This window comes from Fopius arisanus, unplaced genomic scaffold (genome assembly GCF_000806365.1).
Source record: "Fopius arisanus strain USDA-PBARC FA_bdor unplaced genomic scaffold, ASM80636v1 scaffold00011, whole genome shotgun sequence".
NCBI classification, from domain to species: Eukaryota; Metazoa; Arthropoda; class Insecta; order Hymenoptera; family Braconidae; genus Fopius; species Fopius arisanus.
Window position 1 is genome coordinate 338,331 of NW_011887750.1, and position 15,946 is coordinate 354,276.

Here is a 15,946-nt window from a genome sequence, read left to right on the forward strand (position 1 = left end):
ACCCCCAAGGAGTTGAGGGTTTTTTTTTGTAATTCCTCCAGGATCATGAGCCCTTGGAGTGGTCTCGACATCGATTCCCCAGCTATAGGATGAAACAATCGATTATTGAAGGAGTGGAGGGACTCGTGCTCCATAAGTGTACCACCAACACTATGACAGCCTCTGGCTCCAAATGGTCTGTACCCCCCACCAATCTTGAAAATCGAGTCCGGGCATCCCATGTCCCCTCTGACTCACTCAGTCGTTCCTTGTCCACCGAAGGGGTACGTTTCTCAATCTCACCCCAAAACTGTCATTTTGCCCAACAATCATCAAATTCATTGAAAAAAAAGGAATAATTGAGTGATTAATTTTGAGACCGAATACAGGAGCTTCGAACCACCCCTCAGTGTAATTTAGAAATGAGGGACATGGCGGGTAAAATATCTGAGTTGAAGTTCGAAGCTCCCCTGGCACGCTTCGAGGAAGAGGACACAGCCAGTCTCAAAAACATGAATTTGCTGACAGGTGCGTTACTAAAATTCCACAACCTCACGAGAATTTATTTTATGGAGGAAATTAAGAGCGGAGCACTCGATTTATACGAATTTCTCAATGAATATCTCCAAACAAAGAGGTGGCGACATTTTTTTTCTTTATATGGTGACATCTCGGGATAAGTCAGGGTTCTGAGATATTTAGAGTTGAATTTGGATTTTTTTTTTCAATGTTGTTTTTGCTTGGGATGGGGATTTCAAGATCCCGTTTTGAGTGAAATTCTGTATTTGAGCTCATCAAGTAGAAAGTATCCAATGCAGTGGCGAAGTGGAAGTGAGATGTGTAGAAAAATATTTTTCATAAGTATTGATTTCTCGCCAAAAGTGGAGATTTTGGGAGGAAATATGATAATACCTTTTTTATGGGAAATTTACTCAGCTTTAAAAATGGTTTTATGACATTTCCACCTTAAATGCATAATTCTCGAGGAAAATCGGTAATTACCGTAAATGAAAATCGTCTTGTCTAACTTCATCATGCATTTTGATTATTGTGAGTCTCTGAAAAATATTTGGAGCATTTTGGAATTGTTTGATGATATTTTGACAGATGTCGAGTTATTGTTGTAATTGTAATGAAATTTGTTCAGAACAATTGTTGGACGCAAGTATCGACGTGGATTTCGGTGAGAATTGTAATGCAAATGAAGTGAACACTGGACACCAGAGTGGGACTGATATTCTCCAGGAGGGGACGTTCAGTCCCTTCAGTGGAAGTCTTGAGGATCTCGTCAACACCTTCGACGAGAAGATAACATCCTGCTTCAGAGATTATGCGACAGACGTGGAGACCCTCGCCCCAGTCCAAGTGAGAACACAAGAGGAGATAATGAATGAGTGCCAGTGAGTGGAAAAATGTTTTTTCTTCTCGTTTACTTTTACATTTATTTGGGTGCAGTCTCTTGGGCAATTTTTTTTTGGAGGGGATTGAATACTCGTGTGCGATCGGCTGCAACGCAGGTACAATTTCGCACGCGCCCTCGGCTTCTCTTCTCTCTCCGCAAAGCTCTACTCGGTCGAGCACGAAATAAATACCTGCGATGAACACAGGATACAATACTCTTTGAAGTTTTCCCCCAATTGTCCCTCACAAATTTTCGAAATTTTGACACTGAGAATTCAGAATTTAGTGGAAAAATCTCCCGCGAACGGGAACTTTACTTTCCCGTTCTCATCTCAATAACGCAGAAAACCAAAAATGTCAGAGAATATACTCTTGGATTTAGAGGTCAGTGACACAGAATACAATTTATGGGGAAAAAAATTCGTGGAATCATTCATTCATCAGTTCTGAGCATTTATACTCAGCTGTTTGTAGAATTTCATTTTTTTTCTGACAGTGCAACTTGGAGAGAGTTCTTGTTCTTGAATACTTGGGTAACAATGCTATCCCCTCGGTCTCGGATTATTCCCACATGCGTTATGAAACGATGTAATTAAATTCTTGATGACATCACAGAATTAATGAGTCAGTAGCTGAATACGCCCTAGATTCTTCGGTCTGAAAAACAGATTGGCTGTGCAGTGGAGCATTCGTCTCATCTCCCAAAATAACGAAAAGTCTGAAATACCCATTTTACGCTGGCCATCGTCATTTCCGTTTCGCAAAAACATTGGCAGGTGTTTATTTTTTAATCGCAATTTTCACACCCCATTCCCCAGATTCCAAGGGAATGCCCGCACATTTTTTCAGTACAAACAATATCTCTCAAGTTCTTCCTTCGATTTTCCACTATTGACATCCGAAGATTTTAAATCTAGCAATTCTCCTCTGTTCTAGTAGATTTTATTTTAGTAACCAAAGTAGTAAAGTGGGATGCGTCGCATTTTCTGTTGAATACCCGTTGCTCTCGAAAACCATTGATTTCCAAAATAAATATTAGTAAAACTCTTCCTCCGATAATTCGATGAGCTACAGAAAATTTTCAATTCCTATCCTTCTTTTTATTTTGCTACTGATTTAATTCACTGCATCATAAAAATATAAAAATAGCCATAAAATTAAACAATTCATGAAGTTTTTTACAAATGTTGAGATCAAAAAGGGAAAAACTCAGCAGTTCAGTTATAAAGAATTGTTTGAAGAAATGCCAAAGGAAGCGGATAATTTCTTATATTACATTCTTCTATACTTATTTGATGGTACAGATCTAATTTCTACAGAATTATAAATCAAAAAGTTTGATCGAAAATTTTTTTATGATATGTTCTGGGCAGTATAATCGTAAAGATGTACGTTGAAACGAGGGGATCAGAGAGTATTGCAGAGTGGCGTCAATATTGACGCGCTTGCGCCCTTGTACCCTCAATTCTCAATTACCCTCCCCCCTCAATTACCATGTACAGATCCACATCCACAACCGCAGCCTATTTTCACCATTTTTGATGCGCGTACCTATATGACGGGAATATCAATGAGGATTACGTGACAATTTGCGGTATCGGAAGCGCTCATTAGACAATTGCAAATTGCCAGTGGAGTATGAAATGCATTCGATTAAATTACACGAGGATGTCGAAGTGTGTTTTTACACTGGCCAATCTCGTGCATGATTTTTTTATTTCTTATACTATAACAGCCGTTACCGGGCATTTTCCCTGTCATTAAAGTGCAGCCACGAGTCGTGTTGCGTATCTCAGCACGCGTCACTATTTCCTGCGAGATGAATTAGTCATGTAAGGGGGAGGGTAAATCGAGAAAACGCATGCTGTACTGACCTCGATTTTTGTTGAAATTCACTCAATCAGGATTCCACTGATTTTGGGAGCTTTTTTTTACGGGCTATCATGTGCCGATTTTGTTGTGGGGAATCTTTTTTTTTCTCGCCGAGAGTGGCGGTAATTAATCTTCACGATTGATCTTCACGTTTGAGGCCGAAGAAAGTCGGCTTTTATCGGTGGAAACTAGTTGGTTTCACTCAAGAGAGAATTCACGATTTTTAGCGGTTTTGAAATGTGATCGGACTGGAAGAAATTAATCTAGTTCGTTTCAGAATTTTTGAAAGTAATCAGCTAATGCACTCCACTGGTTGAAACTGTTCACCGATTGTTGTACGATTTTTTAAATATATTTATTTTTGAAGTATCTCTGATCCACAGGGGTCAGGGGAATATGTTGTTTAAGGTTGTTTTGTTAGTCAGCAATCAATCGTGTTAGAGGAAAGAACGAATTGGTTAAATGTTATTTGTGAGCGGTTTTGATATTTAGGGCATAATCAATAGTTGCACTGTTCGGGAAATTTATTTATGCTTGCTGACACTGTCCGAGTACATCAACACATATATTTTATCACAGAATGTGGTGGACAATTACTGGTACCTTTGGCAGTATTCTCCCGATCGATTGGAGCAAATCGTACGCCAGGAAAATGCACATGTCGACGTTGAACCTCAACGAGGCGCCGGTTGCGTCACTGGAGAGGTAAACATCGGAATACAGTTGACCTTTTGAACGATAATTACTATCTCAGTTGACGCTTTATTTAGACCTGAACTTGACGACCTGAGCAGCGAAGACGAGGCCGTTGCAACCGATCTCGATATGCATGCATTGATCCTGTCGAGTAGCACTGATGCTGAGCACAGTCCTGAAGAGCCAATGAAGACTGCCGAGGAGGTGTTGCGTGAAATCGATGATATCATGCAGGTAATTGATTTCCGTTCAATTATTTTCGTCTGAAAAAATTTCAAAACAAACTCTCCGGTATCCGCGGGGAAAATTACTTGGTGAATTTGTCAATTGTAGAGATTTTTATAATTACAACGTTTTCATTGAGGAAAATCCATCAGTGAACTCTGAATTCATTTGTATTGTCAATTGAGCAATTTCAGAGATTTTTATGGAATGAAGCAGAGCATTTCTCTGTGAAATTTCAATCAATGAATTATTGGAGAATCAATTGTTAAAATTCACCAAATAATTAGGAGATCTTATTGATTCAACCTGTTTCTTATGAAATGATTTATTTTTTTGAAATATCTCTGAAATAAAAGGAGATTATTAAATTTCAATTGATTTTTGATCGAAGGAGGAGAGTCCTTCGGAGGGGAGATCACCAGACACTGATGGCTCTATGCTGGACACAGATGAGGCCCTCGAGCGCAGCCGAGAGGTCCTAGGGTCCCCTCTTTACGAAAAAAGTAAATGAAACGTTTAAATGTCTATGCGAAGTGTAGCAAGCTCTCTGGCCGTTCTTTTAATTTAGATCTTTTATTTGTCAGAGTTGAAACAATTGTCGTCTAGTGAATTAATTGGTCTCCTCGGGGAGATGGAGGCCCTCGTCTCAGCTCTGAGTGAAACACTAATTGCGGAATTGGCGTTGAGGGATGAACTCGAGTTTGAGAAGGAACTGAAGAATCAATTTATATCGCTTTTACTGGCTGTTCAAAATCGTCGGAGGCAGCACCACGTGACGAAGAAGAGGGGAAATGGTACAAGTCCATTACCGCAGCACAGATCGATGTCTGAATCAAAGGTAATTTTTCAAATGGGTAATTGAAGTTGGATCATTATTTTAAAATAGTGAAATCCGGCAATTAAGCAAGAGACACGATTAGTGTAATGTTTTCAAAATAAAAATCGACTCTTTTCATTCTTTTCAGTACCTCACGACTGTTATCCCTTATCACACGGACAATGGCCCCCCGAACAACCAGGCACTTCAGGTTCTCATAAAAAGTACGTAAGAAGTTTGAATGTGAGACTTCTATCTATAAGAAATATCTCATGGATTTATTTCTATTTCAGTTCTGAAAGCAATCAATGAAGACAGCCCCACAGTTCCAACACTTTTAACCGACTACATTCTCAAAGGTATGTAGAGTTTCAGGAAAATTCTCCTATATCAGGGTTTCACGAAAATTTTATATTTCACTTGCAATTCTACAATATTCTTAATAGTTTTTAAGTTTTCAAAATATAATTAATAAAATCAATTGATAAAATATTTTTACATTTCAGTTCTCTGTCCCACCTAGTAAAACTGCCACTCTCCGAACACCGTAACGACGAGTAACACAATAAAACAGAGGAATAATTGAAGTGAATTTATCCTGTAATTTCTTGCCCAATGCGCTTTCAACCGTCGTTGTACCGCATATATAATGCCGAATTAAGATTTGCTTTTATTGAGCTAGACTATTAATTAAAATTATTTTTATCACTGAATGGGCTCCACCCGATAAATCGTCGTGCAATTGATAAATGATAAATCGTGTGGATGACCTCTCAAAGCTCAAATATTATTATTTTATCGTTTTTATAAGTTGCCAGATGCTCTCTGTCTAGTCTTTTTACTCTTTATTGCCTCTTATTGGAACTACTGTATTGTATATTCCGTAATATCTAGATTATAATTTTTATATTTGGAGATGATAAACAGGAACTATCAATACTCATTTAATCTAATGCAAATGATACCACAACCAATGGATAAGAGATATATTGAGATGTTGTGTCGAGCTAAGGAACGAGTTGCAGAACTATCCCAGTTCTCCATTATCGCATTTATCACGAATCATCTCGTTGCATTGTTCCAAGTATCCTGATATTTACTTTTGTATATAATGAATATAATACCGAGTGTTGTTATCATGTTTTTTTTTTGTTATAAAAAAACAGTGTCTGATGCTTCGTGATACTTCAGTAATTTCAGGAAAAGATTTATTGATTTACTGGTGATGAAGTTAATATCGTAATGAGATGTTCTATCCCTTGCTGATTGACATTCAATTGATCAATCATTGGAAATTTATAGGTTTAGAATTTGGTGTATTCAGAAAAGAAATTGTTATATCGCTAGTGTAATCGACATTTGTGTCCACACGCCATGCCATCATTCGAATAAAATCATCAAAAATATTGAAAAATTATAAACCTGTTGCATTTATTCTCCATATTATTTCAGCATCCAATTGTTTTACTTCCACATTACGTCCTTCATGTATTCAATGACATTCCTTTCATAACAGTTGATTTCTTTTTCGGTACAATCGAATTTTGTTCAGAAATATTTCTCACGTTTCATGAGAACTCAGTTCGATTTTTCTGTCCGAGTGCATGAAGAGTACCCTAACCTCTCGAATTATCGGCGCACTATCGGTGTTTACTCCACAACAATTTAAAAAACCACTGACAATACAAAATAAATCACAAAAATGCTGTCGCGAACAGCATTGATCATTAACCGGCGTATAATATCGACGACAACAGTGAATTCTCAGGTAGAACGCAATATTTAATTCCTAGGTTATGTTTTCCATTAAGAATACGTTTCTGAAGTTCCGGATGACAATAATTGCTTAGAAAATTCAGGGGCAGAAAGAATTCGTGGATAATGATTTTTATTCCAGAAAATCTCCAGCAGATCTCTTCATATTTCCCACCGGATAAACAGCACCATTATTACTAGACACTCGACATTGAAACTTACCCGGTATTCACCGATCCTGAGCAGTTCCTTTGTACGATGTTTAAGTACAGACGACAGCTCTCAGAAAACAGAAAGCCTTGGCGCTATTCTCCAGACAGCAAAACCCCCTGTAGAAGGCGCACCGCAAATTCCCACGAATAATATTGTCGAAAATGTCACCCCGGAGGTTATAACAACGACAAATATTGTGGAGAGTATTCCTCCAGGAGCCGATGTACTCCCTGTAATTCCAGAGGTTCCTGTAGCACCTCCTGTCCCTCCACCTGAGGCATTGGAGACATTATCAGTGCTGGCAGAGCCGACACTGAAATCTCTAGGATTGGGTTCATGGTGGCCTTCAGGAATCATTCAACAATTATTCGAGCTGGTGCACGTGAACTTGGGTGTCCCCTGGTGGGGAACAATCATCATAGGTACTATTTGCGTGAGAACCTTGATGTTTCCACTGATTATCCTGTCCCAGAAGAACGCAGCAAATATGCATAACACTATGCCAGGCATGCAGAAGATTCAGCAAAAAATCACAGACGCCAGAGTCAGTGGTGATCAGTTGGGTATTGCGAGGGAGACTAAACGACTCATGGATTACATGAAGTTGCATAATTGCAATCCTGTCAAAGCTATGATTGTTCCCATGTGTCAGGCACCTGTATTCCTCTCTTTCTTTTTGGCCTTGAGAGGAATGGCAAAATTGCCTGTGGATAGTATGAAAACTGGGGGACTCTTCTGGTTTGAAAACCTCACAGTTCCCGATCCCTATTACTTGTTGCCTGTAATTACTGCGGGGACACTTGCTCTTACAATTAAACTGGGAATGGACACCCCTCAGGTGAATAGTATGGGCTGGATGAAGTATGTGGTCAACGCAGTGCCTATTTTTATTCTTCCCTTCATGATTAATTTTCCAGCGGTGAGTGTTATTTATCAATTAATGGTTGCATTATTGTTAAAAATTTGTGTACATCTCCTGCCAATTCGCTTTGTTAACAAAAATTATATCCCCTTGATTGAAATTCAACAGGCCCTTACGTTCTATTGGACGATAACGAATCTGTATGGAATGGGTCAGGTGTTTCTCTTGAAGATTCCGGCGGTTCGAGAGTACTTCAAAATTCAGACAAGACTTGTTCATCCTCCTGATGCTCTCATGAAGCCGAAAAAGTTCAAGGAAGGATTCAAAGAGTGTGAGTGAAACAAGCACATAAAACAACAATGAAATCACTTCAATGTCAAAAACTGGAATTAATATCCAGTGAAATACTTGCGATTAATTGTATGAATTGATTTTTTTAGCATGGACAAACATGAAATTAGCTCGTGAAATGACAGCTCGAGAGCAAATAGACGTAGTTCAGTTCAACAAAGCTGGCAGAGGACCACTACAGAAGACCTATAGCTACAACCCTGTGCAAGAGCATCTGAAGAAAACCCAAGTGATGGCCAAGAAGAGTTAAAACAATCTGTACAGACTGCGTACCATAAGTCCTCTAATTTGTAAATTAAAACTAGTTAGAATAATAACAATAAATTGAAAATAAAAGAATTCACTCGTATCAATGTATTTTCCCTCAAACAACAATAAATGTTTTAACAGGTGTTTCTTAATTAATTCTTCACACTCACGCACTGATTTATCACACTCACGAGGTGTTTATTCTCCAGTGCTGCAGCTACTCGCTCTTTATCGGCTAATTGTTTGTTGACTGCTGCCTCTGAACTGTGGGTTCCCGGGTTAACCTCGACATTGACTTTGAATCGCGATGGAAGGGCCCTGAGCAGTTGGACTCTTATAGATAGACCAATCAAGGTCACCATGCTGCAGTGGGGAATCGTGGGTGTAAATTTCACATCTACCAGATTTTTCTGATTATCCACCTGATAGTCAAAAACAATTAATATTCTCCTGAGAATTTTCCACTACAAAATGGCTTGAACAAAAATAATGTCACCTCAATGAGCCTCTCCTCAACAACATGCAGTTCCTCCAAAGTCAGTGGATGCTCCGGATCATTAATATTCTTAATCAAATCTACACAAATAACATCACAAATCACAAAACGATTTCCCAATAGTGACAGTAACTTACCAAATATTTCCCTGGCATCAAAGTCATCAACAACCTCTTCGTTCTCATCATCAACAGTCACCACTCTCTCCTCAATCTTTCCATATAATTTGGGATTGATGTTCTCGAGTTTCTCCTCCATAATAATTTGTTATACCATAGCAGTCCGTTATTGAATCATTCAAAACGTCAGATAATAAAGAGTAACCCCAAAACTATTTGTTTACCTTGTTGCCTTCGTCTTTCCTCCCTGAAAATATCACGAGAAATACCCTGAACCTCGACAACTTCAAACAATTACGTGATGATCCCAATTCCCATGAACCTCACGAAACCCGTGAACCTCGAAAACCTTTCTGGAATCTCATGAGGACGTGCCATGAGGTTCTGCATGTCGGAAAAAGATCGACCCTTTACAAATGGCGACTCACGGCGAGACACGCTGCCCCTTATAACCGCACTACCGTAATCACTGATTTTCTGTGTAAATAAACGTGGAAGTTGCCGATTGGACTGTTAAAAAAACGGGAAAAAATACGAACTAAATTAAACACCCGGGCGAGTGTAAAAACTCAGTCGTTGAAGTTGCGAAACAAATTGATTTAAAAAAGAGAAGACAGAATGGGAAACGTTATGGCAGCCTCAGCACCTCCACCACCACCACCATCGTCGATTCCATCATTATCACCACCCAATATTCCCAAAGATCAGCATCTAGGACAGCCAGAGTCGCCTACCAAACTGGAGAATCCTGGGACTGTTGAGGATCTCCACAAACTTTGCAAAGGTGAGCTCCAAAGTTCAACTCAACAACCTCCAGGGGATCAGCCCATCATTATCAATAAAAGTGGCCAAGTTATCACTGAGAGTTCTATGGAATTTTGTTGGGGGGTTGATCAATGGGAGGTGGAGCATATTTTTTGGATTATGTGAGGATTTATGGAGGGTTTTCTCAGTGATGTCAATGGAGGCAATGCCAATGAATCTCTGGGTGTTCAACGATTTTCATTGCTTTCAGATGTATTTCCATCCAACTTCGAGGGTGCCAAGCTCATCATCAACAAGGGCCTCAGTAACCACTTCCAAATATCTCACTCGATCACTATGAGCTCGGTCATCAAGTCTGGATACAAGTAAGAGAATTAATGAAATAAACTCCGTCCCACGCATGATTCGTATTTTTTTGGTACAAATTGGTAAATTAACAAATTGATATTGTAGTTGTCAGTCTATATTTTGAATAACGTCGAAAATTTTAGCTAATTGCTCTTAATTAAGTTTCCAGTTATTCTCCCTTACTTTATCGAATCCTATTGACTCCGATGTGTTTGCCTTTTTGAAGGTTTTCAGCAACGTACGTAGGAACCAAACAGACGTCTCCCTCGGAGGCATATCCTGTCCTCTTTGGGGATATTGAACCCGGAGGTAATCTCAATGCAACTGTTCTCCACCAGTTCACCTCCAGGATGAGGACGAAAATTGGAGCACAAGTGCAGAGGAGTAAGTTTACTGTTGTCCAGGGAACTACTGACTACCGTGGTGATTCTTACACTGCATCCTTGACTGTCGCCAATCCGGATATAATCAATAATTCTGGTGAGCTACTGATTGTCTAGTTTTTGTGATAAAAAAGATCTCTTAATAATTCGTTCTAAAATAAATGGGTTTATAGATCTGATTATTTAAATCGATGATTTTCATTTCTTCTGGGAATAAATGGGGATTATTACACGGATTTTAGGAATTGTTGTGGGCCATTACCTTCAAAACATCAGTAAGGAGTTGGCATTGGGTGGAGAACTGGTATATCAACGGGGTCCTGGAGTGCCAGGTCGTGCCATCTCCATTGTATCATTCGTGGGGAGATACGCAAGTGGGGATTCGACCATCAGTGCCAGTATCGGTGAATAATTTAATTAAATAAACAGGGAGAATTAACCTCAGCTTTTCTCGAATTTTCTGGATTTTGAGACGACTTTTCTGTACTCCGAACAGGCCCTGCAAGTTGCCACATATGTTTCCATCAACGGGCCAGTCCGCAGCTCCAAGTCGGTGTAGAATTGGATGTTAACCCCAGAATGCAAGAGTCAACAGCAACTATAGCTTACCAAATTGATCTACCAAAGGCAGATCTTGTATACAGAGGTAAAATCGATATGGACTGATTACGTAATAACCTATTCTATTCTCATAAAAGTTCATTCTTCAATTCGACTTTAACGAGACTATTTTTCCTTTACCTTGACAGATATTTATTTTGCGTTAATTAAATATAATTAATATTAAATAGATGAAATAATTCATGAGACAAATTGTTTCTGAAAGGTTTATTCATTCAATTGTAATATAATAAGTGGATTTTAGTGTGACTGGTGACGTATTTCATGATATATTAATTTTTTTTCGTTCTTCAATGTCTGCAGGGAGTGTTGATTCGAATTGGACAGTGGGTGCAGTACTGGAGAAGAAATTACAGCCCCTGCCCTTCACATTCGCACTGAGTGGTCTCCTGAATCACAGCAAAGGACAATTTCAACTCGGTTGCGGTCTAATTCTCGGTTAAACAAGTGCTTCTCCTTATTCGGCAAATAAAACATTAGCTCCCTAAACTGAAGAAATTAATTTACTAAGAAAAACAAATAATAACAACGTGAGAAAGGAACTACTGCGACTGACAGACTTTTACTCATTGTGAATACAATTGATTTGTCACAAACGTGTTTTCTCCATTACAAAAGAGATTTCTCATATTTTCACCCTTATGATTTCATTTTTATGTTATCACTCAGTCAGTCAACGTAATGAACAAATCATTTGCCTTTTTTTTCGAGTGGACCTCGTAGAAATGGCTAGGTACCACAGTTGTTTTATTTGATTCTCGAGGAAAATTGAACGAACCATGTCGACAAATTTACTTAACGCTCATCCGGTGTTTAATTGTATTTCTGTAATGTTAAATAACAAATTACAAGTAACGCAAATCAGTTGCATGCATTTAAGGGGAAGTGGATGAAATTGACATTCGAATTGTGCATTGAACGAACCAATGTTGAATAGAGAATTATATTGTTGAAAGTTTCTGGATTTTTCATTGATTGAATCGGCTCACATTATTTATAGTTGTCAATTGAAAGCTGAAAATTCATGGACGATCGGAATTTTGGAAGATGATTTATTTATTAATTTTCTTGTTTTCATATTCCTCCACCCCAAAAAATTCCAGACCAGCCCCTGAGGCTACAGTGAAAAAAAAAATATATATATATCTTTCAAAATGAAGAATCATTCATTCATTTTTTCTCCGTGACAAAAAAAATTACATGGAAATCTATTGAAGGTAAATCTGCATGGCCTGTGCATAGTTCCTTTATGGTACGATGTTTGAAAGCCCCTGAAAGTAGGTGCAACGACTACGTGCTCTCGACGGTTTAGTAAGTCTACCAAGTGACTTTAACGTCCACAATGCGCGTGACTGTTCCACGACTCTCGTAAAATCGTTTGCATTAATTCCAATTCCCGGTAAAACGCGAGAACATTGAACAGTGAGTGCGTTCCCTTCCGAAAAAAAAAGCACCATTGAAGAATGAAACTTGATGAATGAAAAAAGAGATTGAATCCCACTAAAAGCATCTCTAATAAAATTAATACCATAGTGGCAATTCAGAAATTTGCAAAAATTACATAACACTGAGGAAAAATGATAATTTTTTCAACCATTTCCATTTTTTAGTTCTACCAAAGCCAAAATGAGGACCAGATCAATGATGCGAATTAGTGATCAAAATCATTAGGAAATAGTCTAAAAAATTGTGAAATATTTAGAGAAATAGTTAAATTTTTATACACAAGAGAGAAATTGGGAATTATCAATGATTAGCCTTGATCGTTCTGTTTACGAGTGCAATTGAACACCTACACTCAACACAATGCCCCAGAGAGGTGATTCACCGTCGTCGATTCTGTTCCGTAAACATTTCCCAAGTTTTCATATTTCTTTTCTCCCTCTGCCTCTATTCATAACACACGTGCACAATTCAATTCGTCACCGGTTTGAAATGAGGAAAAATGAAGAGGACGATACGAACAGAAGAAAATCCAAACACCGAAAACAAAAACCTCGAACTTTGCCCCAAAAATCCTTCAGCCCCCCGTCACCCCCAACCGTGACCCCTTGACTCATCTATTCAGCGCAAAATACAACTCGAGGAGAATTTTAGTTTTTACATGACTCACACCATCAATACTAGAGGAACATGTGCCAAAAATAAAAAAACAATTGTCATCCATCATTTGAGTAAAAGAATTGAATTTCAAAAAGATTTTAGTGTTGCATTTTCTATTGAGAAAAAAAATTTAGACGTTCCATGAATGGTACAGTCTTCAAACATAGTAATTAAATAAATATATAATTTAGACATGTAAAAAAAATAATGCAGACTCCAGTCGAATTGCAGGTAGCAAAAATGGCAAGTATCGTTCTTTGAAATTCCGCTAATGACTTTTAACGAGTGCAAATCATTGCGGTGTTTCCTGCGCCGAAAATCAAGGCAAGAAAAAAATGGAAAAAATAAAAATAAAAAATAAACGCCAGTGGAAGTGACGAGCTGATAAGCCCCCGACACTGGCGCACCCGCGAGAAATCTAACTGGGTAACAACACTAAGTAACAGAAACAGTAGAGAAAAAAAAACGGAGCACATTGAAATGTTGAAGTTTGAAATGCGGAATAATGGTATTCGCCTGCATTAGTCCTCCGTCTCTCTTCCCTAATCGTTTCGGTGTGCGTTAAATGCCCTCCCCCCATTGGAGTTCAAAAAGCCGGGGGGCACGAACCCCCTCTAGTCCCCCCGCCCGGGCCCCGCCACCCCCTGGGACCCCACCACCCACCGGCCCACCACAACATGAAGACATTTAGTCTTCTCCTCTCTCTTTAATATTTATTTTTCCTCTCTATTCAATGCCCTCTCTCTCACATCGGCTATCTTCGTCTCTCTACCGATTCCCCTCAAAGCTTTGACTCGTTGCGCGCTCAGTTACTTTGCTCTATGTACATAATATACCAAAGGCTCATACCGTCGATCATAGAGCTCCGGTTCTCATATGCACAACACGGACTTTTATTTCTTCTTACAACCTCACTCGTTGTGCATATACCGACTTGACGGTTACTTCGATTCCAGGAGTCACTGGTACCAAGTGCATTCGAAGGGCTTGTGACAATTTTTTGGATTTTTCTTTTCAGTGGGTGCTTTTATTTTTAATCTTGGAATGAAGGAGATACTAGGACAACGGGATGAGCAATCCATGAAGAAACTCCGGACCGGGGGATACGGTGAGTTCTGGGGTTCTTCAATTTTTTTTTTTTCATTTTAATTGGGGCGCGGGAGGGGGGGGGGGGATTTTGGAGGGATTCGGGATCACTAACTGGGCCGGTGGTCCGCCACTCACTGGAGACCAGGGGCCGACTGTTGTGGATGTATATATGGTTGGATATCAGAGTGATAACGCCGCCCCTGGGTACGTGATAACGAGTTATTGTGCGTTTGTGGGGATTCGTCGAGGCAGGAGGATTTTTTTGGGGCTTTCCATAGAATTTCTGGGACTGAGCCTTCATTGATGGAGATGGTGGAGTCTTGTGTTGGCTTCGCTGGGGGAGGGTGGGTGGTGGGGTGTTTTTTTTTCGTTATGGTTGTTGTTTGGGTCAGTGTTTGTCGCATGACCTAGATTTTAGCGTATGAGGGACGTTTTTATGGAATTGTTGATTGATCTTTGATTTTTCCGGCCATTAGTGACGGCTTGTGGGAGCGAGTTCTTCGGGATTTTGAAAGTATAATTTGTCATCGTATTTTTCATGGTACGGGTGATTAAAATACCTGGCGTTGCTGAGTTCTGTGTCCTCGGGGATGTCATTAGGTTGACAACTGCGACGCCACGTCACTCATATCGAGACTTGAGTCATTTCGATAGTTCGGTTGGTCGAGTCTTTACGATTTTGGTGCTGCCGAAGAGAGCATTTTTTGGGGGACTTCTTTGGGTGATACTGTTGAGAGATGAAAGTCTGATGGGTAGTTTGAATGATTAGGATTCAGGCACGAAAGGTGGAATTGAGAATTTTCGCGAGAGATTTTTGAAAAGCTCAATGCAAGAATTTCAAATTAAAATCAAGATCAATCAGTAATTAGGTATAAAAGTATAAAATATCTAGAGATTTATCTGCAAATTCACTTTTTTTGGAATAAATTGTCACCCGATAAGTCTGGAAATGGCGATATTTTTATCGAAAAGATCATCTGATAAGATGAAAAACTTTTCCTCGAGTTTCTCCCCTCGAATCAATCTGCCAAAAGCCACAGCTGGAAATGAAAGACTCAACTTTTATTCCGAATATCTTCCGTCTTTCATTTCAATGTCATTTGTATTTTCCGCGGGCTAATGAAAGATTCATTCGACAGTAGAATAATTTTAATTGACTATTCCATTGGAATATTTCGTTCCCGCATTTCTCATTGTGCGCGTGAATACAATTTTTCCGGCGCGGGTAAATCACGGAAAATCCGGCGTTTAACCAGAGAATTGGGTTTACAAAAGTCGTGAAATACCACTTAACAATACACAACTTTCTCGAAAATGCTTTAGCTGTCTCGACTCGTTAGGAGGAGGAAGAGATTAACGGAAAATTTAATGAGCCATATTTCATTAACATACCGAGAGAAATTTATTTTTCAAATTACCATAACAGATACTAATCCTGTAATGTAGTGACAATTCAGAGATTCAGAAAATCCGAGTAGAAAAGACAATTTCAATTGTTCTGTCATTTTCACTGAAAATTGAAAAACAATTGTGGTAAACCGCGCGATTGTAAATTTTTAATTAATCAATTAATACCTTAACGGGGGAAAAAATATATTATTC

General features: G+C 39.0%; 5 protein-coding genes across 6 annotated transcripts in view; 4 read left to right on the plus strand and 1 right to left on the minus strand.

The window, feature by feature from the left end:
* The first annotated feature begins 252 nt into the window (after positions 1 to 252).
* Unc-76 (fasciculation and elongation protein Unc-76) lies at positions 253 to 6,411 on the plus strand. The gene is made up of 9 exons (XM_011298543.1): positions 253 to 507; positions 1,127 to 1,379; positions 3,832 to 3,957; positions 4,023 to 4,182; positions 4,565 to 4,676; positions 4,758 to 5,011; positions 5,139 to 5,214; positions 5,284 to 5,349; positions 5,497 to 6,411. Exons 1-9 carry the CDS (start codon positions 402 to 404, stop codon positions 5,511 to 5,513), a joined length of 1,170 nt encoding a protein of 389 aa, XP_011296845.1. The 5' UTR covers positions 253 to 401; the 3' UTR covers positions 5,514 to 6,411.
* A 151-nt stretch (positions 6,412 to 6,562) lies between these two features.
* OXA1L (OXA1L mitochondrial inner membrane protein) lies at positions 6,563 to 8,510 on the plus strand. Its single transcript, XM_011298545.1, has 4 exons — positions 6,563 to 6,758; positions 6,888 to 7,877; positions 7,989 to 8,151; positions 8,261 to 8,510. The coding sequence occupies exons 1-4, from the start codon at positions 6,693 to 6,695 to the stop codon at positions 8,419 to 8,421; spliced, it is 1,380 nt and encodes a 459-aa protein (XP_011296847.1). The 5' UTR covers positions 6,563 to 6,692; the 3' UTR covers positions 8,422 to 8,510.
* Positions 8,496 to 9,334, minus strand: galla-2 (MIP18 family protein galla-2). The gene is made up of 3 exons (XM_011298544.1): positions 9,054 to 9,334; positions 8,917 to 8,996; positions 8,496 to 8,842 (listed from the first exon to the last, which is right to left on the minus strand). Exons 1-3 carry the CDS (start codon positions 9,172 to 9,174, stop codon positions 8,573 to 8,575), a joined length of 471 nt encoding a protein of 156 aa, XP_011296846.1. The 5' UTR covers positions 9,175 to 9,334; the 3' UTR covers positions 8,496 to 8,572.
* A 95-nt stretch (positions 9,335 to 9,429) lies between these two features.
* Tom40 (Translocase of outer membrane 40) lies at positions 9,430 to 12,110 on the plus strand. The gene is made up of 6 exons (XM_011298547.1): positions 9,430 to 9,819; positions 10,051 to 10,165; positions 10,375 to 10,628; positions 10,774 to 10,935; positions 11,028 to 11,177; positions 11,456 to 12,110. Exons 1-6 carry the CDS (start codon positions 9,654 to 9,656, stop codon positions 11,593 to 11,595), a joined length of 987 nt encoding a protein of 328 aa, XP_011296849.1. The 5' UTR covers positions 9,430 to 9,653; the 3' UTR covers positions 11,596 to 12,110.
* Positions 12,111 to 13,947: 1,837 nt separating this feature from the next.
* LOC105262780 (box A-binding factor) overlaps positions 13,948 to 15,946 on the plus strand; it is a 37,340-nt gene continuing 35,341 nt past the window's right edge. The window contains exon 1 of one of the 2 annotated variants that reach the window (XM_011298555.1): positions 13,948 to 14,363. In XM_011298555.1, the coding sequence (XP_011296857.1) occupies positions 14,300 to 14,363 (64 nt within the window). In that variant the 5' untranslated portion in view covers positions 13,948 to 14,299. The remainder of the gene's footprint in view (positions 14,364 to 15,946) is intronic. The other variant, XM_011298556.1, reaches the window with a different exon arrangement.

Coding starts and splice junctions, on each gene's coding strand:
- Unc-76 (XM_011298543.1), top strand. CDS start 402: ATGAGGGACATGGCGGGTAAAATATCTGAGTTGAAGTTCGAAGCTCCC. Junction 508..1,126: donor AAACATGAATTTGCTGACAG/GTGCGTTACTAA, acceptor AAATTTGTTCAG/AACAATTGTTGGACGCAAGT. Junction 4,183..4,564: donor AAATCGATGATATCATGCAG/GTAATTGATTTC, acceptor TTTTGATCGAAG/GAGGAGAGTCCTTCGGAGGG.
- OXA1L (XM_011298545.1), top strand. CDS start 6,693: ATGCTGTCGCGAACAGCATTGATCATTAACCGGCGTATAATATCGACG. Junction 7,878..7,988: donor TCATGATTAATTTTCCAGCG/GTGAGTGTTATT, acceptor GAAATTCAACAG/GCCCTTACGTTCTATTGGAC. Junction 8,152..8,260: donor CAAGGAAGGATTCAAAGAGT/GTGAGTGAAACA, acceptor TGATTTTTTTAG/CATGGACAAACATGAAATTA.
- galla-2 (XM_011298544.1), bottom strand. CDS start 9,174: ATGGAGGAGAAACTCGAGAACATCAATCCCAAATTATATGGAAAGATT. Junction 8,997..9,053: donor TGATGCCAGGGAAATATTTG/GTAAGTTACTGT, acceptor TTATTTGTGTAG/ATTTGATTAAGAATATTAAT. Junction 8,843..8,916: donor TTGAGGAGAGGCTCATTGAG/GTGACATTATTT, acceptor TTTGACTATCAG/GTGGATAATCAGAAAAATCT.
- Tom40 (XM_011298547.1), top strand. CDS start 9,654: ATGGGAAACGTTATGGCAGCCTCAGCACCTCCACCACCACCACCATCG. Junction 10,629..10,773: donor GGATATAATCAATAATTCTG/GTGAGCTACTGA, acceptor CACGGATTTTAG/GAATTGTTGTGGGCCATTAC. Junction 11,178..11,455: donor GGCAGATCTTGTATACAGAG/GTAAAATCGATA, acceptor CAATGTCTGCAG/GGAGTGTTGATTCGAATTGG.